At 37.1% G+C, this 14,318-nt stretch overlaps 1 protein-coding gene across 4 annotated transcripts in view; it reads left to right on the top strand.

Annotated features, from left to right (window-relative positions):
- The window catches only part of LOC105691927 (cytohesin-1), a 33,132-nt gene extending 26,823 nt beyond the window's left edge, over positions 1-6,309 (top strand). For 3 of the 4 annotated variants that reach the window (XM_020855736.2, XM_020855737.2, XM_020855735.2), the window contains 5 exons: positions 467-1,072; positions 2,163-2,274; positions 2,746-2,976; positions 3,157-3,226; positions 3,375-6,309. In XM_020855736.2, the coding sequence (XP_020711395.1) occupies positions 467-1,072; positions 2,163-2,274; positions 2,746-2,976; positions 3,157-3,226; positions 3,375-3,462 (1,107 nt within the window). In that variant the 3' untranslated portion in view covers positions 3,463-6,309. The remainder of the gene's footprint in view (positions 1-466; positions 1,073-2,162; positions 2,275-2,745; positions 2,977-3,156; positions 3,227-3,374) is intronic. The other variant, XM_012410753.3, reaches the window with a different exon arrangement.
- Positions 6,310-14,318: the final 8,009 nt, after the last annotated feature.

Raw genomic sequence — 14,318 nt, 5'->3', positions numbered from 1 at the left:
ATTTACGGATTGTGCATTGTTGTTTATGAAACTGAATATCAATGCACCCGTATACTATAAGCGATTCTTAGTATTATGATATTATATAGGCATGTAAGAAAATTTACAAACGACCTTTAAAACGTTACATACGTGTGTACGTACAACCTGAGTGACTCATAACCGAACTAACTACATTCTGTCGTGCACATAAATTACATGACATATACAGCTGAGGAATTTCTAAGCTTTAATTATTATTTATCAGATACGTCGAATAGTTTCATAGTTTAAATAGATTTTCTTCTAAATTTGTCTCACCTCTCATTATCACTTCGACCCAGATTACAGTTTCCGTATTTGCTTTTGATTAGCCAGAACGAAAAAAAACGATCTTCGACAATCGTTGAAACTTACACCGACGAAGAACCATGAAATTGAAAGGATAAAATTTTAATAATATCTTTTCATTTTCCGTTTGTTTCAGCAACTTAAAGATGAGTTGGGTGAAGTTGTCGCTGAAATGGAAGCAATGGAGGGCGGTGGTCTGGCGTCGGACGAGACGAAACCATCGAATAAAACTAAGCAAACGACCATCGGTAGAAAAAAATTCAATATGGATCCAAAAAAAGGGATAGAATATCTTATAGAACACAATCTATTGGCATCGACACCGGAAGATGTTGCTCAATTTTTGCACAAAGGCGAAGGATTGAACAAAACTGCGATAGGCGATTACCTCGGAGAGCGACATGATTTCAACGAAAGAGTGCTAAAAGCTTTCGTCGAACTTCATGATTTTACGGATCTGATATTGGTGCAAGCATTGAGACAATTTTTATGGTCGTTTAGACTGCCCGGCGAAGCGCAAAAAATTGATCGAATGATGGAATGCTTCGCTCAAAGATACTGTCAACTTAATCCAAATATTTTTACAAATACCGACACGTGTTATGTACTCAGTTTTGCTATCATTATGCTGAATACCTCTCTGCACAATCCTAGTGTCAAGGATAAGCCTAGTACGGAACAATTCATTTCCATGAACAGAGGAATTAATAACGGCGGTGATCTTCCCAGGGAACTTTTGGTGGTTAGTATTTATTTGTTTATTTATTTATTTATTTATTTATTTATTTATTTCAAGGTTCAATTTCCTTTTTTCCTATATTTCTTTTTTACTATTTTTTTCCTCGAAAATATGCGCAATTTCTGAAAACATATGCGATGTGATCCAAAATTATACTTACCACGCGTTTGCATAATTTTGACTCCATTTTATTTTCTATTATTTCGTTTTCTTTCTATTACTGTGAATTACAAAAGGCACATTAATCACTGGATTTCTAGTATGAAATACCTTATAGGAGACTCACTATATCTAGAGGATCATTATTGTAAGAAACAACCACTTCTGACTAACCTTTCTGATGCATACACATGTGATACATGTCGACTTGCGTCACACGTCATATAGTAATACGAAATGATACAGTTGCGCGACTTATCGTTTATTTTACTTGAAATAATCGCTCTGTACGTTGGATCGATGGATATTTTTTTCTCCCTCTTCTTCTACTCGTCTTTCTCAATTTCCGACTTACTGTAGAAATTTCTATTCATTCATTTATTTATTTATTTTTTACCGCCGCGCAGGCCGGATTGTTCGCCAATTTTTTTAAGCTGTTTAGCTTGAGATATCATATAGTTATACTTTATTGAATGAAAAATATATACATGGAGGTATAAAAAAAAATCAATCGAATTCTAGGGCGGATGCGTTCAATGTCATGTTGTTCACGATTAGCGCTCGTGATTGAAACTATGCCAAGAAAATTCTGTGAACTAAAATATCGTGTGCGAATTTTTTTGATTTATTTGTTATTCTTATTTTATTTTTCTTATTCTGTAAAACGTTGACGATTAAGATTTTTAAACGGTACAGAACTTTGGCGAACTCAAATCGATCGGCACGTTTTTTTTTTACGTTTTTTCTTCTCGAAGTAATTATAATTTCTGGATGACGTAACTGACAGCCTTCTTGTTATAATCGATGACTGGAATATATTCGTTGTAGTCAAATAACTCGCTTAGCATTTTTATTTTCTGATTCTAGATATTTTTTTTCTCTCATTATTTTGTTTTATTTCGTGTGAATTCATCCAAGTATTTTACCGTTACAGAGTTTGTACGAGAGCATAAAAACCGAACCTTTTAAAATTCCTGAGGACGATGGAAACGACCTCATGCACACGTTCTTCAACCCGGATAAAGAAGGATGGCTTTGGAAACAAGGTAAATTCAAAGAAATCCTTGCTATCTAGACGACCAAATGTGTTGTATAGTAAGCTAGTACATTTGCTCCCTTTTTATTTGCAAATCTATTCGTTTTTTTTTCAACCGAATGATGAACAATTATTACAAAAAAGGATTTTTGGATTTTTCTTTAATTGTGACTTGCATGATGATTTTCTATGATCCAAAAAAAAAAAAAAAAATGATAACTTAATAAACAAAAATGAAAGATGGCTGCCTGAATTTCCAAACGTTTGCGCATAAAATAGATGAAATGAAATTTTTAAATGTTAGTTATCTGTTTTGTGTGATAATGGTTATAAAATTGAAAAACTTTCTCATATACCATGTAATTTTTTCTAACTCACAAAAAATTGCTTTGTCCCTCTGCTGCCCTGTCGGAGCCAGCAGGTAAATTAATTCTATCTGTTTAACGTTTATTCTTAAATCCTATGAATTGAAATATTGTTACAGGTGGAAGGTACAAAAGTTGGAAGCGACGTTGGTTCATTTTAAACGACAATTGCTTGTACTATTTTGAATATACAACGGACAAAGAACCACGAGGAATTATACCGCTTGAAAATATTCAAGTTAGGGAAGTACAAGATCGGCACAAGCCTCATTGCTTCGAATTGTATGCAGCTGGGTCAGAATTTATCAAAGCTTGTAAAACGGACAGCGAAGGAAAAGTCGTAGAAGGTAAGAAGAATGAGAATTAATAATTTTTTATCGTATTCTCACCTAAATAAATATATTCATTGAGTTGAGTTTCACGAAAAACTCGAAATAAATGACAGAAATCAGTTAATAAATGTTATAAAATTTATAGAGTGCTATATTTCCATGTGATGAGTAATTGAATATCTCCTTTTTCCCCAGGGAAACACACGGTATACAGGATGTCTGCCGCGACGGATGAGGAGAAAGATGAATGGATAAAATGCGTCCGGTACGTAAAACCTTATTCCGTAGTTTGTGATAATGATTGCATTTTTGGTCGAAACTTCGATATTTCAGTCAGTTATATTCGTTGATGATTGAAAATAATTCTCCCGAATAATTATTTATTCATTTATTCTATTTTTTTTCCATTCCAGGCAAAGTATATCACACAATCCTTTCTACGATATGTTAGCTGCTCGGAAGAAAAAGGCGCAGAAAACAAACGTCCACTCTAAGAGTTAAGCGTATTTGATAGAAAAAACTGAGTTGACTTTTGGCTCAGTGTTGCACAAGACTGTATAATGTTCAGGACGTTCGGAGTTCTGCGCAGCTTTGGAGATCGTCCCGGGTCGTCCGATGGAAAAGTACCGACATCGAGTACTGGACATGGAAAAATAAGTGTGAAGTTGTTCTCCCCGTGAAAACTACTCTACGTTACAGGAACCACCGTGACCAGTGATATCCTGTTGTACCTTTGGCCTGGATAGCTAACTCTGAAATCAGATTGTAAATATTAGTTTTTAGCTTTGAGCTTACGCAGAGATTGAGGTTTTCACATGAATTGAAGTTAACGAACAAAGATAACCTCTGAACGTTTCCATAAAATCATTTTCGTTGTATTCATGTTTCGCGCGTGTGTACTGTTGATATTGAATTCATGAAAATTATTAATTCGAGGATCAAATACTCTGATGATTTTTAAATGATTTTTAACGATCAAAAACATTTTGTTTCTAGTGTACAGGAAGAAAGTTTAAATCAGTTTCAAATCAAGAAATATGAATTTACTAAGGAAAATGACTTTCGGAGCAGATAGATTCTTCATAGTTGCAAGGTTATTCTCATTTGGTTATAGAGTTAGCTTTCAAAGTAATGCGGTAAACTCTGCATAGTCGGTGAGTAGCTTCTGCAACGTAATTACTACGAAGAAAGATTTAATTTTTCCATTTCTCAAATAAATGAGATGTATCAAAGCTTCCGGAGGATGTGATGATACGCAGACGAATACAGGTTAGCGACCGATTAGAATTAGCTGTTGAAATATGAGTTTGCTACAGTTTATTCGACGTTGATTTGCTTTATTCTGTTTCGTTGGCAATTGAAACGAACTTCCAGAATTCAGGCTCATCCTCGCAATTATTTATATTAATACAAGAAAAGAAAGCTTTCGTTGAAGTTACTCTGCACAATTTTCAACGTGTTGAATGAAAACAGGTAGAAGGAAGGTGAGCAAGGAAGTTATGAAACATACTTCAAAATCCCGACTAAATTATTAGTCTTTTTTTTTCTAATAGCCTGGAAGACAAGCGTCTTGAAAGCTTTAATATTAAATTTATCTTTGCCTAGAATAGGCTTACAAATGAACCTCTAAGTGGGACGTGTAAACTTCGAATAAATATTATGTACCTATTAACGTCTTAGCGCCACTCCAAGATGGCCCCGATTAAAGCTTTGTTATCAAAAATAAAAATAAAAAGCTTTGTCGTCTGAAAAAATTAAAAATCTAAATAATCATATCGATAACGGACCTAGTCCGATCAGATTACTGATAATTATTTGTTAGTCGAAGGTATTATATAATAAATAAGCATTAAATGATCGGAGGGATACAAAGCGTGTATAAATGTGATAGCTGTTTATTTATTTGAACAAATGTAAAAATAGACATTAGATACATAATAATTGGTAATTAATTAATTGAAGAATTTATAATATACTGTAATTAATTAAGTACTGTACTATTTTAGTACAGGTTTGTAAGTATGGCTTGTTGAGTAGCCAAATGACAGAATATTCGCTCCCTATTACCCTATGTATATTAATTAATTATCTGCATTACATACGTTTATGTATGCATGTGTATGTTCTTATTTACCAATATACATAAATATTTATATATACATAATATGAATGTATAAAATGGAAATAATACTCATGTATAATGTATACATATATTCTATATACATGCAAACATACGCGCTCGTCGCCACCGGATGTTTAAAAGAATGCATATGTAATTTGACAAATTGACAATATACCCGTGTGCGTTTGTATATACATTTTTTTAAATATCATCTATCAATTATTCATTTGTTCGTGTGCGTTATAGAAATTTCATTATTCGATAAATACTTGAAAGACAAAAAAGATATTGAAGGATCTGTAGGGTTTTCAGAGTGAACATTTAATTCACTTTGAAAAGGACTCAAGTTTTATTTTATTTATTTTTATTTGTAATTTTATTTTATTTGTTTTTGTTTATTTTCTACAAAGCTATTATGAATCTAAACGGTATGAGTCTTGTATGATTCCTTTCCTTAAAAAGTAGATATCGATGATTGTATAGATACTGATCCGTCATATACAGGCATTTAGAAAGTGAATTTTTACTTGAAAAAGAAAAAAGTAGAAAAAATAAAAATGAAGAGCCATAATTGATTGAAAATAATACTAAATCAGACATCGAAAACGCCTTATACTGTGACAAGTTAAAACCTAATTGAATAACAGGATCATATAAATATAAAAATAAAATGAAAATGAATAAATAAAAATACCTAATCAAAAACTGGATAAAGTTCTTAGATTTTTTAACGTTCACACTTTTCTAGGAGATGATTATTATTGTCGTTATAGTTTTGATTTTTAAACGGCGGTTTAGAAGTCAGATTATAACCGAATAATGATGATAATAGAGACAATGGACTAGGGGTACCAATCGACTCATAATTATTTGCCCGTCCCAAATGAACTGCACCAATTTAATCTATAACTTAAAATTTTTCTATTCGTACTGTATACCGAGAAAAACCAACACAAAATCAAAAAATCCTATATGATAATAATATCGTGACCATATAAATAATATGAAATTATAGTGGTATGCCAGTTGATTTTTTGGTGTGCACATCACTTAAAAATTGTATGTAATATTTTTTCTGTTTCAATTGGAATGAACCAAGAACAAAGAGACCGAAAAAATTGAAATAATGTATATAGACTTGTCACTCTTTCCAATTTTTAGATTTTACTATTGCCAGAAATGGTACGTGAATATTTTTTTCCATTTGCTCGAAAACACGAAAATACCAAGTACTTTCTGGATAACATTTCATTGAATGTTTATTCATCGCATTCGTTCGCAATTTTCGAAACAACTGTCATTATATAGTGTCTCAAATAATAAATACCCTTCGTGAAATTATATAGTGTAATATTCGATAACGAATTGTTATATTTAACATAAAATTGTCAAATAACAACTTTTAGAAAGAGAAGAAAATACATGAAGTAAATAAAATAAATAAGCCATGAATATAGATGAAAATTATTGTTTCACTCAATTGTAACTCACACAGGCTCTTGTTTGTGGATAATTGGACACCTTGCAGATAAACAAAATTCTTAAAAGTGATGATAGTTACAAGGAAACTAATGAAAATCTCTTCAGAAAATATGAAACTGCTGAAAATATTGTTTTTTTACGAAACCCTAACGTACAGCAGAAGTAGATTGAGGGATTAGTGTGTTGAAACAGTGTACATGAACACTGTTCGACATAAAAGTATAAACAGTTGGCTTTAAGAAATTAATATTATCGTCATGATTGTTAATACTGTTACTATTATTATAATTGAAACATGTATGAAGTATTTCGAGAGTTTTATAATTTAGTAGCTTGTTATCTGTAAGGCCTTCAATTGTTGTGAAACATTTGTAAAATATCTTGTATTATTATTTTATTCTATTCTATCCTTAACTTTTTTGTATATTCAGTTGTATATTATTTTTACTCTATTGAGAAAATTATTGAAATAATGATAATCATAAAATTGTGTACCATATGAAGACAATGTATTATTATAAGGAGATGAATAAAAATTCGTTTTTATTTCTTACAAAAGTAAAATGAGAAAGTTCATTTAATATGCATATAAGTTCGTAAGGTAGAAATAAATCATCATTCAAGTGTCAGCATGGGAAAATCTTGATTGTTTGTGGGTCGCGAAATTGGCGATGATTCTGTGATTCAATTCATCCCCAATTATTGAATATTTCTTCTTCTGTCACAAAAGGAAAATGGAATGCCTCGAAAAAACTTTGCCCTACATCTGCCACATAAGACTCGTCGATGCACTGCATGATTCTTTGTTGGATTCGCAAAACGGATGAAAATACATACATTATTTATCCTAAAGCGATAGATCTACTTTCGGGATTATTTAGATACAATGTGACACAGAACCTCTATTATCAATGAAACTTGTTGATTGTTGAGAAAGATTTTTCTGTATGAATAAATCAAAAATATACCTGATAATGGGTTCAAATTTATTTTCTCCTATTGGTTAATCCGTTGCCAAGAAAGTCCCTTCACATTGAAAAAATGATAAAATTAACGAATACACGTGATTGCATATGCTTAGCCCTGCAAGCGACTAACTAGCTAGTGTCTAAATGTGATAGCAAAAGAGTAGAATCGAATGCAAAAGATTGGAGGCATGCACATGATGAGGCACCAAGTCTCGGACCACCTCCTCGAGTTTCATGTTCTCCTGATACAAATACCTGCTTTTGCACAAACTTTGCAATTTCGGAGCCGGTATTCTAGAGCTCTGACTTATCGCTTCCGGTGTGCATAAGATCATGATTAATAAATTGAATACAAGCATGCATAGGCTCAGTCCTGCAAGCGACTAACTAGCTAGTGTCTTGATCTTATATCAAAAGGGAAGGACCGAATGCAAAAGATTGGAGGCATGCACATGATGAGGCACCAAGTCTCGGACCACCTCCTCGAGTTTCATGTTCTCCTGATACAAATACCTACTTTTGGGCGAACTTTGCATTTTCAGGGCCGGTATTCTAGAGCTCTAACTTATCGCCTCTGGTGTGCATATGAGCAAAATGAATCTATTGAATGCAAGCATGCATAGGCTCAGTCCTGCATGCGACTAACTAGCTGGTGTCTTGATGTGATAGCAAAAGAGTAGAATCAAATGCAAAAGATTGCAAGCATGCACATGATGAGGCACCAGGTCTCGGACCACCTCCTCGAGTTTCATGTTCTCCTGATACAAATACCTACTTTTGGGCGAACTTTGCATTTTCAGGGCCAGTATTCTAGAGCTCTGACTTATCGCTTCCGGTGTGCATATGAGCATGATTGATCTATTGAATGCAAGCATGCATAGGCTCAGTCCTGCAAGCGACTAACTAGCTAGTGTCTTGATCTTATATCAAAAGGGAAGGACCGAATGCAAAAGATTGGAGGTATGCACATGATGAGGCACCAAGTCTCGGACCACCTCCTCGAGTTTCATGTTCTCCTGATACAAATACCTACTTTTGGGCGAACTTTGCATTTTCAGGGCCGGTATTCTAGAGCTCTAACTTATCGCCTCTGGTGGGCATATGAGCAAAATGAATCTATTGAATGCAAGCATGCATAGGCTCAGTACTGCATGCGACTAACTAGCTGGTGTCTTGATGTGATAGCAAAAGAGTAGAATCAAATGCAAAAGATTGCAAGCATGCACATGATGAGGCACCAGGTCTCGGACCACCTCCTCGAGTTTCATGTTCTCCTGATACAAATACCTACTTTTGGGCGAACTTTGCATTTTCAGGGCCGGTATTCTAGAGCTCTGACTTATCGCTTCCGGTGTGCATATGAGCATGATTGATCTATTGAATGCAAGCATGCATAGGCTCAGTCCTGCAAGGACTAACTAGCTAGTGTCTTAATGTGATAGCATAAGAGTAGAATCAAATGCAAAAGATTGCAGGCATGCACATGATGAGGCACCGGGTCTTGGACCACCTCCTCGAGTTTCATGTACTCCTGATACAAATACCTACTTTTGGGCGAACTTTGCATTTTCAGGGCCGGTATTCTAGAGCTCTGACTTATCGCTTCCGGTGTGCATATGAGCATGATTGATCTATTGAATGCAAGCATGCATAGGCTCAGTCCTGCAAGCGACTAACTAGCTAGTGTCTTGATCTCATAGCAGAAGGGAATGATCAAATACAGAAGATTGAAGGCATGCACATGATGAGGCACCGGGTCTCGGACCACCTTCTCGAGTTTCATGTTCTCCTGATACAAATACCTACTTTTGGGCAAACTTTGCATTTTCAGGGCCGGTATTCTAGAGCTCTAACTTATCGCCTCTGGTGTGCATATGAGCAAAATGAATCTATTGAATGCAAGCATGCATAGGCTCAGTCCTGCATGCGACTAACTAGCTGGTGTCTTGATGTGATAGCAAAAGAGTAGAATCAAATGCAAAAGATTGCAAGCATGCACATGATGAGGCACCAGGTCTCGGACCACCTCCTCGAGTTTCATGTTCTCCTGATACAAATACCTACTTTTGGGCGAACTTTGCATTTTCAGGGCCAGTATTCTAGAGCTCTGACTTATCGCTTCCGGTGTGCATATGAGCATGATTGATCTATTGAATGCAAGCATGCATAGGCTCAGTCCTGCAAGCGACTAACTAGCTAGTGTCTTGATCTTATATCAAAAGGGAAGGACCGAATGCAAAAGATTGGAGGCATGCACATGATGAGGCACCAAGTCTCGGACCACCTCCTCGAGTTTCATGTTCTCCTGATACAAATACCTACTTTTGGGCGAACTTTGCATTTTCAGGGCCGGTATTCTAGAGCTCTAACTTATCGCCTCTGGTGTGCATATGAGCAAAATGAATCTATTGAATGCAAGCATGCATAGGCTCAGTCCTGCATGCGACTAACTAGCTGGTGTCTTGATGTGATAGCAAAAGAGTAGAATCAAATGCAAAAGATTGCAAGCATGCACATGATGAGGCACCAGGTCTCGAACCACCTCCTCGAGTTTCATGTTCTCCTGATACAAATACCTACTTTTGGGCGAACTTTGCATTTTCAGGGCCGGTATTCTAGAGCTCTGACTTATCGCTTCCGGTGTGCATATGAGCATGATTGATCTATTGAATGCAAGCATGCATAGGCTCAGTCCTGCAAGCGACTAACTAGCTAGTGTCTTGATCTTATATCAAAAGGGAAGGACCGAATGCAAAAGATTGGAGGCATGCACATGATGAGGCACCAAGTCTCGGACCACCTCCTCGAGTTTCATGTTCTCCTGATACAAATACCTACTTTTGGGCGAACTTTGCATTTTCAGGGCCGGTATTCTAGAGCTCTAACTTATCGCCTCTGGTGTGCATATGAGCAAAATGAATCTATTGAATGCAAGCATGCATAGGCTCAGTCCTGCATGCGACTAACTAGCTGGTGTCTTGATGTGATAGCAAAAGAGTAGAATCAAATGCAAAAGATTGCAAGCATGCACATGATGAGGCACCAGGTCTCGGACCACCTCCTCGAGTTTCATGTTCTCCTGATACAAATACCTACTTTTGGGCGAACTTTGCATTTTCAGGGCCGGTATTCTAGAGCTCTGACTTATCGCTTCCGGTGTGCATATGAGCATGATTGATCTATTGAATGCAAGCATGCATAGGCTCAGTCCTGCAAGCGACTAACTAGCTAGTGTCTTGATCTCATAGCAGAAGGGAATGATCAAATACAGAAGATTGAAGGCATGCACATGATGAGGCACCGGGTCTCGGACCACCTTCTCGAGTTTCATGTTCTCCTGATACAAATACCTACTTTTGGGCAAACTTTGCATTTTCAGGGCCGGTATTCTAGAGCTCTAACTTATCGCCTCTGGTGTGCATATGAGCAAAATAAATCTATTGAATGCAAGCATGCATAGGCTCAGTCCTGCAAGGACTAACTAGCTAGTGTCTTAATGTGATAGCATAAGAGTAGAATCAAATGCAAAAGATTGCAGGCATGCACATGATGAGGCACCGAGTCTTGGACCACCTCCTCGAGTTTCATGTACTCCTGATACAAATACCTGCTTCTGCACAAACTTTGCAATTTCGGAGCCGGTATTCTAGAGCTCTGACTTATCGCTTCCGGTGTGCATAAGATCATGATTAATAAATTGAATACAAGCATGCATAGGCTCAGTCCTGCAAGCGACTAACTAGCTAGTGTCTTGATTTTATATCAAAAGGGAAGGACCGAATGCAAAAGATTGGAGGCATGCACATGATGAGGCACCAAGTCTCGGACCACCTCCTCGAGTTTCATGTTCTCCTGATACAAATACCTACTTTTGGGCGAACTTTGCATTTTCAGGGCCGGTATTCTAGAGCTCTAACTTATCGCCTCTGGTGTGCATATGAGCAAAATGAATCTATTGAATGCAAGCATGCATAGGCTCAGTCCTGCATGCGACTAACTAGCTGGTGTCTTGATGTGATAGCAAAAGAGTAGAATCAAATGCAAAAGATTGCAAGCATGCACATGATGAGGCACCAGGTCTCGGACCACCTCCTCGAGTTTCATGTTCTCCTGATACAAATACCTACTTTTGGGCGAACTTTGCATTTTCAGGGCCGGTATTCTAGAGCTCTGACTTATCGCTTCCGGTGTGCATATGAGCATGATTGATCTATTGAATGCAAGCATGCATAGGCTCAGTCCTGCAAGCGACTAACTAGCTAGTGTCTTGATCTTATATCAAAAGGGAAGGACCGAATGCAAAAGATTGGAGGCATGCACATGATGAGGCACCAAGTCTCGGACCACCTCCTCGAGTTTCATGTTCTCCTGATACAAATACCTACTTTTGGGCGAACTTTGCATTTTCAGGGCCGGTATTCTAGAGCTCTAACTTATCGCCTCTGGTGTGCATATGAGCAAAATGAATCTATTGAATGCAAGCATGCATAGGCTCAGTCCTGCATGCGACTAACTAGCTGGTGTCTTAATGTGATAGCAAAAGAGTAGAATCAAATGCAAAAGATTGCAAGCATGCACATGATGAGGCACCAGGTCTCGGACCACCTCCTCGAGTTTCATGTTCTCCTGATACAAATACCTACTTTTGGGCGAACTTTGCATTTTCAGGGCCGGTATTCTAGAGCTCTGACTTATCGCTTCCGGTGTGCATATGAGCATGATTGATCTATTGAATGCAAGCATGCATAGGCTCAGTCCTGCAAGCGACTAACTAGCTAGTGTCTTGATCTCATAGCAGAAGGGAATGATCAAATACAGAAGATTGAAGGCATGCACATGATGAGGCACCGGGTCTCGGACCACCTTCTTGAGTTTCATGTTCTCCTGATACAAATACCTACTTTTGGGCAAACTTTGCATTTTCAGGGCCGGTATTCTAGAGCTCTAACTTATCGCCTCTGGTGTGCATATGAGCAAAATAAATCTATTGAATGCAAGCATGCATAGGCTCAGTCCTGCAAAGACTAACTAGCTAGTGTCTTAATGTGATAGCATAAGAGTAGAATCAAATGCAAAAGATTGCAGGCATGCACATGATGAGGCACCGGGTCTTGGACCACCTCCTCGAGTTTCATGTACTCCTGATACAAATACCTACTTTTGGGCAAACTTTGCATTTTCAGGGCCGGTATTCTAGAGCTCTAACTTATCGCTTCCGGTGTGCATATGAGCATGATTGATCTATTGAATGCAAGCATGCATAGGCTCAGTCCTGCAAGCGACTAACTAGCTAGTGTCTTGATCTCATAGCAAAAGAGTAGAATCAAATGCAAAAGATTGCAGGCATGCACATGATGAGGCACCGGGTCTCGGACCACCTCCTCGAGTTTCATGTACTCTTGATACAAATACCTACTTTTGGGCAAACTTTGCATTTTCAGGGCCGGTATTCCAAAGCTCCACCTTATCGCGGCCGGTTCGTGTACAAGCATGATTGAGTAATTGAATGTTCAGGCAGGAATATGCATCGTTCTGCATATAACTACACGATGTTCTGTTGATTTAGCTAATGAAGTGTGCAGGGTTGCGATGAATAGTTCATCAACAAGTGCGTATTGGTAGGTATTGAGATTTATTGATAAATCAATGTTCAAAACCACGTGTTGAAATATTGTGATGCCTCGATTGGCTCGTTTTTTAGATACATTCATTTTTCATAATCATAAAGAGTCACAATTGAGCGGACAACATTCGTTTTTCTACTGAGGTAAGATTAATAACTGAATAGTTTATCACAAAATATAGACATAATCACAGCATATTCGTATGTATGGTATCACTCATTACTACTAATCAGTTTGGATAAGTTCGAGAAAAAAGCACAACTCATTGGTACCAATCATCTTCAGTAAACATACGATGGAAGGCTTTGTAGATGCTGGGAGGATAGCCTCGTAGTTTTGATGAGCGGCCAAACTTCTCTTCAGGATGCATGTCTGTCACCTAAACAAAAGAATTGAACGTCGGTGAATATACGGGATAAACGTAAAATGAAGCTGAGGTAAAATGGAGTCAACTCGGAAGATATCACGCCTAGCTCAATGCACTCGGCGTATCCGCTTTTTCCAGGACGAAATACGCTGGAAAAGCATCCTACGATTAATGTTTCAAATATTGCACCTCTTACCCCCACAAAACATCATTTTTCTCTAGACTTGAGCCGAAATTCAACTCATGTTGTCATGTAGTATCCTACGGTATTCCTATGTATTCTGAATTCAGGAATCCGAATCTGAAAGCCGAATAATTTTATTTTTAAAATTGACCGAGTTATCGCCAATTTATCGCTTCAAAATGTTAAAAATTTAAGATGTCTCAATAGAAATTACTACTAACTGATAGATATTCTGATCGATGTATCCATACTCCTTATGTCAAAATAGATTAGAAAAGTGTTCTACGAGTGATTTCCAAAATACGACACACTTTCGACTGAAAAAATGGTAAGCACAAAGCCTTCGATTTTTCTTAAAATTCGGAATTGAAAAGAAACTATTTTTCCTATCAGTTTTACGAGATATTCTCAGGAAATTTTAGCCATTTGAATTCGTTCCGAGCTCAACTTTTTCCGAGCACTTGAATTCAGGCAAACTTACGATGTTGTCATACTTGCATTGCGGAATTGCGAATAACCAGGCACGTATGGGGTGTAGCAATGATTCGGTGATTCGCAGCATGTACGCAAAATACCTTCAGGTATATCGTGGACAATGAACCCAATGCAC

The sequence above is a fragment of the Athalia rosae genome, chromosome 3 (genome assembly GCF_917208135.1).
Source record: "Athalia rosae chromosome 3, iyAthRosa1.1, whole genome shotgun sequence".
Lineage (NCBI taxonomy): Eukaryota > Metazoa > Arthropoda > Insecta > Hymenoptera > Athaliidae > Athalia > Athalia rosae.
Note: the sequence above shows the minus strand (reverse complement) of the source record. Positions and strands in the feature narration are given on the sequence as shown.